General features: G+C 38.2%; 1 protein-coding gene across 1 annotated transcript in view; it reads left to right on the forward strand.

The window, feature by feature from the left end:
* LOC306756431 (zinc finger protein 236-like) overlaps positions 1–11,658 on the forward strand; it is a gene marked incomplete at its 5' end in the record, with an annotated part of 70,931 nt that extends 59,273 nt beyond the window's left edge. Inside the window, 3 exon segments of the mRNA XM_079241159.1 lie at positions 1,219–1,348; positions 6,432–6,605; positions 11,443–11,658. Of these exon segments, the coding sequence (XP_079097285.1) occupies positions 1,219–1,348; positions 6,432–6,605; positions 11,443–11,564 (426 nt within the window). The 3' untranslated portion in view covers positions 11,565–11,658.
* Positions 11,659–14,956: the final 3,298 nt, after the last annotated feature.

A 14,956-nucleotide genomic window follows, 5' to 3' on the forward strand; every position in this document is an offset into this window, starting at 1 on the left:
ATTTTGTTCTCTCTACCTCGACAGCAAGATATATCTGTTCTAGTAGGATATGAAACAGCCTTTAGGCATGCATCTGCAGGGAATACAAGACAAGCATTGTAATCTGCTGCACTGTGGGGGTCGGAGGAAATTCAGAGGAGAATGGAATACACTAAGTGAAATGAAAACAGTTTAGTCTAAAAATAAACTAAAATATTAAGATAAACTAGAAGAAAATAAAAGACTTAAAAAAAAATTAAAAGAAAATATACTTGGTATTTATTGTTGCCAGTCAGATGCAACTCAACTCAACTCAACTTTATTTATAAAGCCTTTCAAAACAACCAAAGTTGGAACAAAGTGCTGTACATCAGCCAAAAATTACGAGATAAATAAATAACACAATAAAACAATAGATCATACAAGGAATAAAAAATGAAATAATAAAACAAAATAAATAAATAGTAAATAAAACCTAAATTAAAACCAAAATATAGCACACTGACCAGGAACAGACTCACACTGGGTTAAATGCTAAGGAATAAAAATGGGTCTTAAGATGAGTTTTATTAATGGACAGTGAGGAAGCTTGTCTAATGTGGAGGGGAAGCTCTTATCACAGTTTAGGACTGGCAACAACTGTGTAACAACCATGCTGTCTCATCCGCATCTTAAAATGCCACATTTGCGAGGTGGGAAGTATTATCTCGGCTATGGAGAAATGCTCACTAACACACATTTAGTCTGATTCAGGAACAATATTTGAAGGAAATGTTATTTTGTGTATGTAGAAAAAGTTTTAGCTCTTCGAGTGCAGCTCACAGGAAACGGGAGCAAACACAAGTGTTTATATTTTTGTTCAGTGGACTTAAAAATCCTGTGTAGCATCAGCAGATTTTACGTTGAAGCTAATGATCAATTCTCGTGGAGTTACTCGTAGCAGCTTCCTCCAGAAAACCACCCCGGAGTTGCTTAAGGTCTGAGTTCTGTCAGCTTTGCAGAAGCTAGTCTTCCCTAAAACGCAGGTTTAGGGAAGACTTACAGGTTTAGTTCAGAATTACAGTCAGCATTACAGGACATAACAGGCGGTCCACCCTGTCAACAACCACACCCTCTGGAAAAAAAAACTTTATCATTGTTTACTGATGAACAATTATTTACATAAAAAAAACACAACAACAATAATATATAATAGAAATGTAATACTCAGCTGAGAAAATGTAAATATTTTGTCCATAGGAGCACGAACGAGTCCACCAGCCGGGGCCTTCGCCCAGCTCCCAGAAACCCCGAGTCTTCAACTGTTCCTCCTGTGTGAAGGCTTTTGCCAAGCGCAGCCAGCTGGAGAGACACAACCGAACACACACAGGTAAGAGGATTATGGGATCATTTTCTGAGTTTTCACAGATTGACTTTTTTTTATTTCACAATTGCTTTTTTTTTTTTTTCCTTTCACTCACTATTTAGCTGAATCAGACACTTTACCATGTAGCCTTTGTTAGTTTGGCCAGCAGTAACATCTCTGTTCACCACCGAAACAAGACCACTGCACTCTAAATCCCATTACTTCCAGTGACTTTGATCTCCCAGAGAAACAAAACCCTGCAGAAGGCATTCAAAGAGAAACAGATAAAAAAAAAAGCTGCTTAATGCTATAAGCATTAATTCTAGCAGTGTTTTAATTCAGTTTTAGACTGTCTTTCTCTGTGTTAGCAGCTGTACCTTTTTAATTATGATACCCTGACAATATGCTGACCCACAGGCGATTCTGCACTCCCAGATTACACCAAAGATCTGTAACCAAGACTGTATGTAGGTCTGAGCGCACAAAAGCTCCTGAATGATCTCTGATGATTGCTGCAATCTCTGATTTAGTGGTATGTGCGCTGCCTGTAAGGGTTAACATCATGTAGACCTGGGTATCTGTAAGCAGAGTTTAGATAATTACAGTTTAAGAAAGAAAGTGACAGCAAAGGGACAGAGAGAAAATGTTCAATCACAAATCTGTTAGGCAGGACTTATGAGAACCTGCACATGGTGACGGGTTTGTCTGCGTTTAAAAGAAAGTGACTGAGAAGGGAATAAGGGAAGAGGGACTTGGCAGATCATCTCAATTTGTCAGACATTGTATTTCTCTTTGAAGTCACCTTGAATCATTTAAACTTAAGTTTTAAAACTGTAAATCTTTCCATTTATTTGTCATAGATGGAAGTTTGGAGATGAAAATAATGACTTACTGAAAGTTAAAGCATGATGAGGTTGTTGAGTTTCAGGATTTTCTGCTGTTTGATTATTAAATATTGACAGCAGATGAATAGATACTATATTGTTAAGAAGCAATGCAGCTAAGTGATGTAATTACACACAACAGTCTGGCAATATTCCTCATTGTATATATTTTCAACCATAGACACTGGTCACTGCATCAGATCCACAATGCTGCTATCGGGTTGGATCACTTTCTTCCTGCAGAACTGCCTTTATCTTAAGGTCATAGATTCAACAAAGTATTGGAAATATTCCTCAGAATTAGTATCATATTGATCTGATGGCATCACACAGTTGCTGCAGATTTGTCAGCAGCACATCCCATGAGGAGAATCCCCCGTTCCGCTACATCCCAAAGCTGCTCTGATGGAACGAGATCTGGTGACCATGGAGTTTTATTTTTTTTAAGTACAGTGAACTCATTGTTTTCAGTAAAGTAGTTGGACATGAATTGAGCTTTGTGACATGGTTTATTATCTGGCTGCAAGTAGCCATAAGAAGAAGCTACACTGTGGTCAGTCAGCAGCAACGCTCAGGTCTGCTGTGGTGTTTCTCACTTGGAACTGCGGCAGGAAAATCTCTTTCCTCATAATCATGACCAGGTAATGTTTTCCCGTCTTCTAATGTCCAGTTTTGGCGAGTCTGTGTGACGTATCGTCTCAGCTTACAGGAGGGTCCTAGTGTTGTTTTCTGCTGCTGTAGCCAATCTGCTTCGAGGTCGGATGTGTTGTGTGTTAAAGAATTCTACGTACCTTGCTTAGAAGCTATTTGAAGCTCGTTAAGTTACTGTTTTCTTTCTTTCATCCCCTTGTGTCTCCAAGTTTTCCACATATCCCTGCTGTCAGATCCATTTAATGGAATAAACCAGATGTGTTGGAACAGGGATACATACAGCGGCCTCTGAGGACCGACTTTGGACACGTCTGACTTAGACGAACGAGACATTTTGGTTGATACGACTGCTGCTCGTAGGAGATTGGAGCTTTTTATTACTCTTCTCTGTAACTTGTAGAGATGGTTATGAGTAAAAATCCCAGTAGGGTGGGCCCTGGTGCTCTTTCTTTTCCCAGACAGGAGTATCATTGCTACGAGTGGAAGAAGTCAGTCTTAAACCTCGAAGTTGATTTAAACTCATTTAACTGCATGTTTTTCCATCCTTATTATTCATGTTGACTCTACTGGTTCAAAGGACTGGTAAATATATGAAGAATGTCAAAAAATTAGACTCAAATATAAACCGGCTTCGGACATGTTATTTAACAAAAACTAGTTTTAACAAATGATTCACATTTTTCTTTATAGATTTGTTCATTCAAAAACATAGACGATAAGTTGTTTTCTTTTTTTTTCGTGGAAATACTCCTAAAATATTTTTTTGTGAACTTGTGTCAAATTTCCCATCAAAAGCAAAAAGATCCACGCTATTAGAGATGTTGAAAGTCAAAAATTTCCCATTTATGTCCCATCATAAATATCTGTCTTATACAGATGTCGTTGTAAATGCAAAGCGTATTAAAGACCATTTAAAGTCTAGTATTTTGTAATTCCCTCCTCCAGTTACCATGTGTAAAATAGTACCAGTTTTTCTCATGCAGCCCACCATAAAGTGATTATTTCCAGTAAATAAACCTTATTTAATTATTTTTAACGATATCTATGTCATCAGGATGTAAAATGAACTCTCTAGCCTCCCTTTGGGATTCGCTAATTAAAACATTCATACAAACGTGGCTAATAAGCAGCAGAAAACCTTGAATCTTTCGTTTCCCTGTGAAATGCTGGAGCACCAGCTGGGATTATTGTGTCTTCAACACCTCACAGAAATGATCCTGCTGAACAATAATTTTGGTCCGGATGTCCGGTCTCAGGAAATTCTCTTAAGACATGAAGTTTGTAAGCGATTGTTTCCACATAGTAGATCTTAATGTGGTTTAACAAGGCAAAGTGACTGTTATGTAGCCCCAGGTTCCTTCTGAATGTCGTCCTTTTGCAAGGTTGTTCCTTACAGTATGTATGTGGAAGGAGTAGTTAATCAGGTTGTATGTCATCAGGAACAAACGTAGAGAAGGCTTTTGCTCTGTTAGTATGTATGATTTGTCTCTCCCCCTCCCCCCCAAGAAATTGTGGCTTGAGGGAATAAACGTGATTTATAAAAAAAAAAAAAAAAAAAAAAAAAAAAAAGGAAGAGAAAAACCATTATCACAATAGCATCTGACAGCTTAAGGTTAGACCGTCCCTGCTGTTTTTTTTCAACAAGACAAAACAAGAAAATGTGAGGAAGACTCTTATATAAACCGATGACAATGAATCCCAGCAGCTGAACTTGCAGGATTTTCAGTATAAGTAGGACACTCTCAGTTATTTGATGTTTCCATGTTTTCAAAACCATTTTAAATGAGATTTGAGAAAGAAAAGAAAGAAAAAACCCGTCATCCTTTATGAGTTTGGATGTTTTTTTAGATGAGTTGGAAGGAAAACTATGACGCGATGAACCAAAACTTTTAATTGTGTTTGAAAATTCTGGGTATGTCCTTCAGGCTGAAGACAAGAAAGGCTGCTTATTAGTGTCCTTCTATCAGAGTATAACAATGGTTGTCAGTCTTCAGTGCACATAAAGACAACCATTAATGTTTGACTATGAACACACACCTGTGAGGAGAACATTAATGCTGCATGAAACACTCTCTGGGGTTGATGTAACTTTAGATGCACAACAGTAATTAGCAATAGTGGTGGAAACACTCAATGTCGATAATTGGCTGCTTGTGCGGCTGTGAATCAACACCTTCTGTGCTGCAAGGAACTAAAGTGAAGAAATTTGTGTGAAAAACAGGTGCCAAGCTTGCAGTATCATCCCCTCTAGACTTCATCCTGATTCATTTTCCACAAGAAGCATGAACTTTTTTCTTGTGTTTGAGAAATGTGCCGCGTGATTGGTTGGACAGTTTGAGGTGGGCGTGGTTAAGACAGATGAAGCAGAAAGTTGCCGCTTCCGCATTTTTGCTGATGCAGGTAAAATGGATTGTTTTGATAAAACAGCTGATCGAAGTGGTGAGAAAGTACGAAGATTTTTACAACATGTGGCATTTAAACACACGGAGCCATCTGTGTGCAAAACCCGCCCTGCCGCGGATGAAATTTCACATAAGATAATAAATAACTGGGTTCCCTGCATATAATACCTCCGCCCTCAGTGATCCCGCCCCGCTGCAGACAAAGCTTCTTGTGAAGTATGAATGTACCAGATGAAAAAGAATATTTTCTTGTTCTTGCGGCCTCGAGTGCAAAAACAAAGTTCTCTCTTCTTGTGGAGGATGTGGGTTGTCAGTGCTGCCAAAGCGCTGAGCAGAAGGCATGATGTTGACAAAAAAAAACCTATATCTCTGGTTTTTATGCAAACTTTATAAAACACTCCAAGAACCGTTGTTGTTCTTCATCATTGTGGAGGATAGTGTGCAGACAGAGGGAAGAGAATATGTATCAGTACTGAGATGAGCCTGAAGTACAGCCTGTGAAGAAGTGATGAAGCTCTCAAACTTTTCTGCACACAGTAATAAATCTCCTCACTTGTGTGTTTTAGAAAATAAACACCAAATATTTATTTGTGTGAATAAATCATTAATTTCCAAGAACTTGGACGTTGATATATTGCAGTAAAGCAAAGATTATCATGTGTAATACGTTTATGTATCTGTTGGAGTATGTAGAAACAAAGCAGGATTTGGTAAATAAAATGAACACAAGTAAGTATGTTAGCACTGCTTTTCATTTTAGGGTGTTCTAAAGATCAAATAGCATGAGGTCGATGTCCACAGGCAGCTGTCTTTGTGTTTGAAGCATCAATGACCTCATTTTTAAAGTGCCTATTGTTGCTAGGTGACAAAAACCTATTTTGTGGCACACAATAATCTTTATATATACATGTTAGAGAAAGAAATAATCTATTTTTAACTGAAAACCAAACAAAAATGTGCACACCAAGACTGTTTTTGAACATATGACCTTGCAGGATTTGTAATGAAACTGGATGCTGCCGTCACTAAAGTAGCTGCCTGTGGACTGTTCGTGTTGTGGTTTAATTTCATTCTCTTAGTAAAACGATAACGTGATGATTGTGTGTATGAAGTTTGTGTTTAACATTGCTGCAGATAACCAAAGCTGCCGTGCTGCTTGTTGTTCTGCAGGTGAGCGGCCCTTTAAGTGCAATCAGTGCGACAAGGCCTTCAATCAGAAGAGCGCTCTGCAGGTCCACATGGTCAAACACACTGGAAAGAAACCCTTCAAGTGCGAGGTGTGCAGCATCAGGTTCACCCAGAAAAGCAACATGAAGCACCACATGAAGAGAGCCCACGGCTATGGTGAGCAGCTGGGTGGCATTGCACCAGCACACACACACACACACACACACACACACACACACACACACACACCTGACCATACGGGCAGCTGTTTGCACAGCTGGGCAAGGAACGGAGGTAAACAGTTGTCCCTTATCAGTCTGTGCATGGGATTTGATTTTCACTCAGGAACAATATTTACAGGAGGATCCAGGGTTTGTTTTTCCGTTTCCTGATGTTTCTTTGCTTGTGGACGTGTCATAGCCACACTTTCTAAATAATGGATGTGCTGTTTGCACAGCAGGGAACATTAAAACGTGTCCCTCTGAGTGCTTCAGACTGCTGAGAGGCAGAACTGAGGCTTCTTCTCTGGAAAATTTCCCACGTTCTGCTCCTGCAGCTCCTCTTTTTTTGCAATTATCTGCTCAGGATGAGCCTCTTTATGCGGCAGCACTCATCACTGATGCGTTCGCCTCCATCTTAAGGTTCAGTTTCTGGACAACTGCTCTGACAGATCCATTGACTCTGCTCACTAAGAGTTTCCTCCTGCCTTGACAAGTGCATAGAATGACAGTTAAGATTAAAGTTGAGGCTCCCTTGAAAGCCAAGAGTGTGACTGGCACATGTAGTCATTATTGATTACACTCAAGCAACCCACCACGGAACTGGACAGATTCTGATTAAAGACTGCAGAGGAGTGTGTTCTGCTTGAAAACTAACTTCACAAATGGCTTCCACTCAGGTCTCCTTATGGATGAGTTGGTGTAATGACTTAGAGAGTCCCTGTTCGCTGGAGTGTTCCCGGTAATGAGGCCTGAACTCCAAAAGGACTAAAGCAAGCCATGTTTGTTATTTCTTTTTTTTTTTTCTCATTGTGTAAATTATACATGAGGACTTCAGGGGTTAAAAAGAAATGTCTTAACACAAAGCGACCAGGAGAAAAGTCATCCGGGTTTAGTTGTTCTCACATCGATGTGGCATTTGTTTGTCCAGGCTGACACTAAAATACTCCACTGTTGTTGTGTTTTTGGGTATCAGATGAGGCACAGCGTGTGCAGACGGCAGTGAAAGCTCCCACAAGTGGCAAAATAATGAAGCGCAAATGAAAAAGGCAACCACAGGCTTGTTTTTTTATGATGGAAGTCTGGTTTCTTGCTGATGCTTTCATACAGAGTTTTCTAACATGTTTTTCCAAGTAAAGAACAACAAAATAGGAGGCTTGTTTTAGCGTCATAAAATGTTTATTTATATTCGGTCGTAGATCGATAAAATATGTGGATAAATATTTTTTACTTTGGAGTAACTTTGCAAATACTTGGATGTTTTTTTGTTTTTATCAAACAGATGCTCACAGTTGGTGCGTTTACATGGGAGTTTTAATTCCTGTTTAATTCAGAATAAAAGTTAATTTAGCTAAAAACTGATGGAAAAACGGCCGTGTAAACACTTAATTTCTAATGCTAATTCCTGTTCGGAATTAAACTTGATTCTGATGTAAGTGGCTGGTTTATTCGCATTTTAATTCTGATCTATTTAATTCCTCTGTCATGTAAACCTTACTTCCGCTCGAAGTTAATTCCGGTCATTCTGAGCATCCTCGCTACCTTGTCCTGTCCCGATGATGCGCGTTGGTTTGCCTCCTGTGTTAAGTGGTCTATCTTTCTTCTCCTTCTCAGTTGCTGCAAAAAGTGAAGTAGTATCTTTGTGTTGAGCTGGTGCTTCAAAATTATAATAAAAATAGTGGTGAAACTGGTACTTATTATGTAGTTTTTAGAAGTTACGACTAAAAAGACAAGAAGCAGGGAGCCAACTTTGTTTATTTCTGGTACACGTCATACGTCACATGGACCCTCTGTCCAATCAGAACCCCTCCCAACCCGCCTTCAAAGAGAAATTAAGTGAGGACGTGTTTCATGTAAACGTTCATTCAGAATTATTATCTTCATGTAAACTCGTAAGACAATAAGTTCATTCCGAATTATTAATTCAGAATTATTAATTCAGAATTAAAAAAACACCATGTAACCGTAGCCAGTGTCTAAAGAAACACAAAATGTGAAAGCAAATCTTGGCATTAAAATATGCAATAAATAGTCTTGTTAACTATAAACTACTTAAAAGCACATAATTTGTTTGACCTACAAATTATTTGTGTCCTCAATCTCATCTCTGAAAGCCCATTTTCCTGTAAAATAAGCTGAACCTGACAGTGGTAACTGGGGCACATGCAGCTTTTTCTTCCCACTGTGACATTCATTTAAATAGTACAAAAGAAAAAAGAAAGATTTTGGTGGCAAAACAAAGAGCCTTTGAACCAACGCCGTCCTCCACACCATCACTGTAATTGGGATTTTGTCGGTCTCGGCTAAAACTTGTGTGCGTCACATGGAGGCAGTTTGAGTCCTACAACTTCATGCTGACATAAAACAGTTGCATATTTTTCCTCCTCCATGACGACCTGCTGCTCAGCAACAGCTTTCTGACACTGATGCCTCGGTGCGCCTTGTTAACTTTGGACTTGTATTCATCCTGGAGGAGATTTAAGGCCCTGAAAGGAGCATAGCACACCTGAGTCTCCTTGTTTCTCTTTGCAGATACTGGTTTGTTTTTCCTTTTTCCTCCTCTGAAAGCCCATTTTTTCTGTTCAGAACACTGTAAACTGAAAGTATCGCTACTTTTTCTATTCTATTCTACAGTCATTTAGCAGAGGCTTTTATCCAAAGCGACTTCCATATGAGTGAGAACAACACAAGCACGATGTTGATAGATACTTACATGAAACTATCAACATCAAGGTGGTGAATGTATCACTAAACACTTTAAAACCTTGATCTTGATTGAAAAACTGTTTTATTTAACGAGTTTGTAGAAAAACAATTTTTTAAATGATGAGAATATTTTTGTTGTTGTTTTCTGTAGTTAAATTGATGAAAGCTACAAGTATCAAAAGGCCTTCAAAGGCAATGAAATGATAAAACAGACACATCTCACAACTAAACTGAGTTCATTAAAAACAGGAGATTAATGTGTGTAAAACTGAAGCCATATTAGACATTTTATTACAAACTGTATTTAACATCTAAAAGATTCAGAGAATCCAGATAAAAGCATGAAAAACAGAACAATACTGAACGATTTCAATCGCCAGACAGATCTCTGTCCCTTCGATACGTTTGTGTTCGCTAATCTTTTTTTTTTTTTTCTTTCCACCCTGCCTTGTCCAGCATGATAGCATACAGAACGGCAGTCTGTGTACCATATTTAGCCTGACAGATTTACTCTACCAAAGGCAGACATGTCTTATATATGGCTGCCCTTGATAATCTGAATATTTTAATTGTAATCATCAGTCCTGATATGACAATGCTGAACCTGGCAGGGGAGGAGAAGGTCGGAGGAGAGAAAATATGAAAGAAAAGAGAGGAGAGAAAGGTACAGAATTAAAGTGTGAAGGCTAAGCTGCCAAAATAACAGTATATACACACACACACACACACACACACACACACTGCTGCAGTACTATGAAACTACAGAATACCTATTATAGTATTATAATGATACGTAAGAACACACGAAAACATATCTGCAACCTGAAAACACTTAAATATCTGAAACATTCAGTAGAAAGCAGATGGAAATAGGAGCGCCTATGAGGGCATGCACATGTGAATGACATCAGGTTGCAGCGGCACCAGATTCAGGAAGGAGACTTAGACACTCCAGCAAGTACTGGGTTTGCCACTGGATCTCCTCCCAGTAGGATGTGTCCAGTCCCCCTCCAAGGGGAGGTGTCCAGCTGGCTTCCTAACTGGAACCACCTCAGCTGACTGTTTTAGATACGGATGGAGGAGCAGCTCCAGTCGGGATCCATCCGGCGTCCAAAGAATTTCAGCCTGTCTCATACTTTCAGTCCCCTGGATTATCCTGAAGTAAATACGCCTCAAGATCTCTGCAAGTGTCTTTCCTCCATGGCACTGCGTGAACAAACACCAGACCAGCAAGCTGTTGGATGTTTTAAAAGACAGCTTTGATTTGTGTCCTTCTTTGTTTCTGTCATCTTATTTTCTCTGCTCCACAAACACATTTTTTCATGTTTTATTAAAATGAATGTTCTAATGTTAAATCTTAATTAAAAAAAAGGTTTTTAGGAAATATTAATTTCTCTCTGTTGGGCATGAACTCTCCAGTGTTTCATCTTTATCCAAACAACATGAACTCATTCCCAAGAGTTAAATATTTGGACTTGTTTCATGTTAATCATGGATAACAGAGTCATTTATCTGCTTTTTTTTTTTTTTTCCTCCTCGCTTTATAGTTGTTTTCTTCCATAAGTTATTTTTCTGTCTTTTTTCCTAAATGCAGAACAGCTCTTTAATGCTGCAGCATCTTAATGAATATGAGTTTCAGACTTTCACATTCAGAGCAAAAATAAAGGGAGATAATTGAATGACTCCCACTGTGAAATTCAATCCAATGTGTGTCCTGCAGCGTCAGCGTGCCAACCTTTCAGCATCGGCGCTGTTGATTGGGTTATTTTAAGGTGATTGGTCTGCATCGTGTTTAGAAGTTAGAACGAGCGTCTTCGACATCAGTCAAGCTGTCCGTACGCTGTTGGTTTAATGAACATGGTATTGTTTAGAAGGAAGAAGTGGAAATGTGAGAATGTGAGATATTAAAACAAATGTTAGAGCAGTGAGGATGACAGATGCTCTCATTATCATGACGGCTTCTGGCAAATTGAATTCAGAAGGAGAGATGGCCGGTGCTGTTCTGTGAGTGGACCTGTCCTCTGGTTTACACAGCTCTTTTATTACTGTGTAACCGTTCCACTTATTTTCCCTCTTTTTATACCCTCCAGGTCAAATCCACGACGTGCCCTTGAGCCAAGAAGAGCAAGCGGCCCAGGTGGAGGTGACACCCGAGCTTGACCTCGAGGTGGTTCCTGAATCAGAAGGAGACTGGCACCATGTTTTTCCCTGACCACAGTCCACATGAGCCCCAAGAGTCTTGAAGCACTTATTACATTTTACAACCAAGCAGCAAAGCTTTGTCAAACATGTTGTTTAAAAAAGAGGAAATCAGATTTCATAAATGTCTGCATCAAAGACGTGAACTCTGGCTGCAGGGTCTCTTTCTGCTTATTGAATTGGCAGCAAAGGAAGGGGAGCCTGGTTCTCTGGATCTGCCTAATGGCTTTCATCTGTTTTGCTGCTGTCTGATTGTCATCAATGTGATAACCTCCAGAGAGCTTTGGCCCGATAAACCCAGGCATCCACGAGGATTCTCCACACCGATGTTGGAAAGAGAGGAAATAGTGGATGACTGGACTGGAAAACAACATCCAGGGAACTGAGTCTTGTCTCTTTATGACAGCAGAGATGCATCCAGCTACACTGGTGTCATTGCTTCAGAAGAAACTTTGTAGTAGTACAGATGGAGAGTTTTTTTCCCCCACTGGTTTGCAGGGAATTAGTCACTTTTTAATATATATTTATACTGTACATACTGCATCTGAAAGTGAATAGTTATTTTCAGTTGATGGTCGAGTTAGTTCCTGACGCTTAATATGCTGGTGAAGCTCAGCCGTGCCTGTTTGGGACACTGGTGTAGATTTAATGCTGTTTAAATTCTTCACTACAGATGTCAGCATTACATTTCCTGTTGTCATGGTAACTTAGTTACCGTCGTTCATTTTGTAAATATTGTAGTGAAATTGCATCTATTTTCTGAAGCACCACCAGAACACTGATTGTTTTGATATACAGTATGAAATTTTAGCAAAATGTCGCATTTGTTACAAAGCCAAAATAATAAGCTTTCTGGTTTTTTTTGTTTTTTTTTAATTTTGCAGTTGTATTTTCTATTTGTTACAATAAATTATATTTCATTTTTTTGTATGAATCCTGCCTCCCAAACTCTTTGGTTCCAGGAGTAGTTTCCACTTTGCTTTACAGCTGCTGGTTGCCATGGATGCACAGAAAAGCTCTTCTAGATTTAGATCAGTTCTGTATCACAGGCAAGTGTTATGCTTTACCTAATTATGCAGTGTAAGAAATATATTTTTTTAAGTTAAATCATTATGACATACAGTTGTGCTCATATGTATTCATCCCCTTTCATTAAAGGTGGAGTATGTAAGATTTTCAATATTTAAAAAAAAAAAAACTAAAAAAATAACTACAATCATAATTAGTTTTTTTTAAAATATGTAAGTTCCAGTCTGTCCATATTTGATGCGTTATTAAATTATAAGTTTAATTAATGACAAAGACCCTTCTTAAATGTTTGCCTACCAGTAAAAAAAAAAAAAGGGGCTTTTTGTCATTTGTCATTAATTAAACTTGTAATTTAATAACGCATCAAATATGGACAGACTGGAACCTACATGTTCAAAAAACTAATTGTGATTGTAGTTATTTTATTAGTTAAAATATTGAAAATCTTACATACTCCACCTTTAAAGAAAGGCCTGAATTTACAACAGTCACTCAAATAACTGGAGACTTAAAAAACAAACAATAACTAAAAATTAGCAAAAATATAATTTAGTAATATAAGACACTGTTTTTTTTTTTTTCATTTAATTGAGTTGAAGAAAGAAAAAACAAACAAACAAATTGGTCCTGGACAAATTAGAGCACTTTTCTGTTGAACAGTGGGACAAAATACCTGTCAACAGGTGCAGAAGTCTGACTGAGAGGAACAGAAAACACCTGACTGGAGCGGAAACATTAAAGGATTGTTCAACTAAATATTAGTTTATGAGTGATGCAATGTGTAATAAATTATCTTATTTGTTTGGTTTTTTTAAAAAATATATTTTTATTGAACCAGAATTGGAAAATAATGTAATGATATTCATAAAATTATTTATTACTTCAGTCAATTTCATCTTATTTTACAGGCAGCTGTTTTTTTTTTCCTTCTGTAATGAAACTGAATAAATATGAATAAATATGAGCACAACTGTTTACTAATTTGTATCTTTTGCAACTTATTTTTACATTCTTACAGTTTGTTAGTCTGCAAAGATGTTAATTCCATTAAACACAAAGGATATTTTGTGGAAGTGTGGTTATAAAACAGCTCTCCCATGTGTTATAAAACAGTGTTTCTAAGTCTTGGTTTTCAGAACTAACTGAAGAAACATATTTTAGAAGTGTGCTTACACAAACACACTTGATTTAGATTGATGGAAGTCCTTGTGAAGCTCTTTATAAGCTTGTTAATGAGCCGTTATTTTAGCCAGACATGTTGAAGGCAACATCTGAAGCGTCCAGAGCAGTGGGTCCTGATGACCAGAACTTATAGACGTTGCTTTACAACGTTCTAATTAAGTATAAATTACAAAGCAAGGTCTTATTTCTTAAAATTACAGCTTTGTTCTGTGACATGATGCAATACCTGCAAATATTTACTGGGAAGTTTGAAAATGAGGTAAGTTTGAGTGTCTTTATAGCAATCTTTCACAGAGATTATGATCATTTCCTGATTAAAAAAAAAAAAGAAACCCGGGACCTCCTTCAGAACTGCCTTAAATCTTGATCAGCATTGACTAAAAGAGCTTATAGAATACAGTGAACATGGAGGACTTTGTCGTGTGGAAGGAAGCAGTTGGAGATGATGTGAGCTTTGTGATATTATCCTGCTGGAAGTCTCCATCAGAAGATGCAGCAGCAACAGTCAGGTAGGCTCTGCTGTGAAAACTATTCTCTCTTGGAAATAAAGAGCCCAAATAAAATGCCCCCCACAAAAGTTACACCACAAAAATGTGCCAAAACTGTTTTATGTTGTTTACGCCTAATTCTGACCATCTGAATGTTGCAGCTGCAGTGGAGACCCATCAGACCAGCAAACATTTTTCCAGTCCCTCTGACCTGCTTAGTTTCCTGTTCTTAGCTGTCAGAAGTGGCACCTGGTGTGGTCTGCTGCCGCTCACTCGCTTCAAGGTTTGACAAGATGCGTGTTCCGACTTGCCATTCTGCACATCTTGGTTGTAACCAATTTTTATTTCATTTATTGTTGCCTTTCTATCTTTCCCAACACGTCTGCCCGTTCTCTCTTCTGACCCCTAACATCGACAATAAGATATTTTGGTCCAGAAAAGTCACACTCACTGGATATTTTCTCTTTCTCAGTTCATTCTCTGTGAACCCTAGAGGTGGCTGTGTGTGAAAATCCCAGTAGAGCTTCATACCAACTACCATGCTCAAAGTCACTAAAAATCTCTTTTCTTCCTCATTTTAATGCTCCATGTGAGCTTCAGTAAGTTTTTACGACCATGTCTACATGCTGCTTAGATATTCATGGTAACAAGCATTTGAACTGCTGTATGGGATAAAGTAAGTGACAAGTTATATTTATTATTAAAG

The sequence above is a fragment of the Telmatherina bonti genome (assembly GCF_933228915.1).
Source record: "Telmatherina bonti genome assembly, chromosome: 5".
Classification (NCBI taxonomy): Eukaryota; Metazoa; Chordata; class Actinopteri; order Atheriniformes; family Telmatherinidae; genus Telmatherina; species Telmatherina bonti.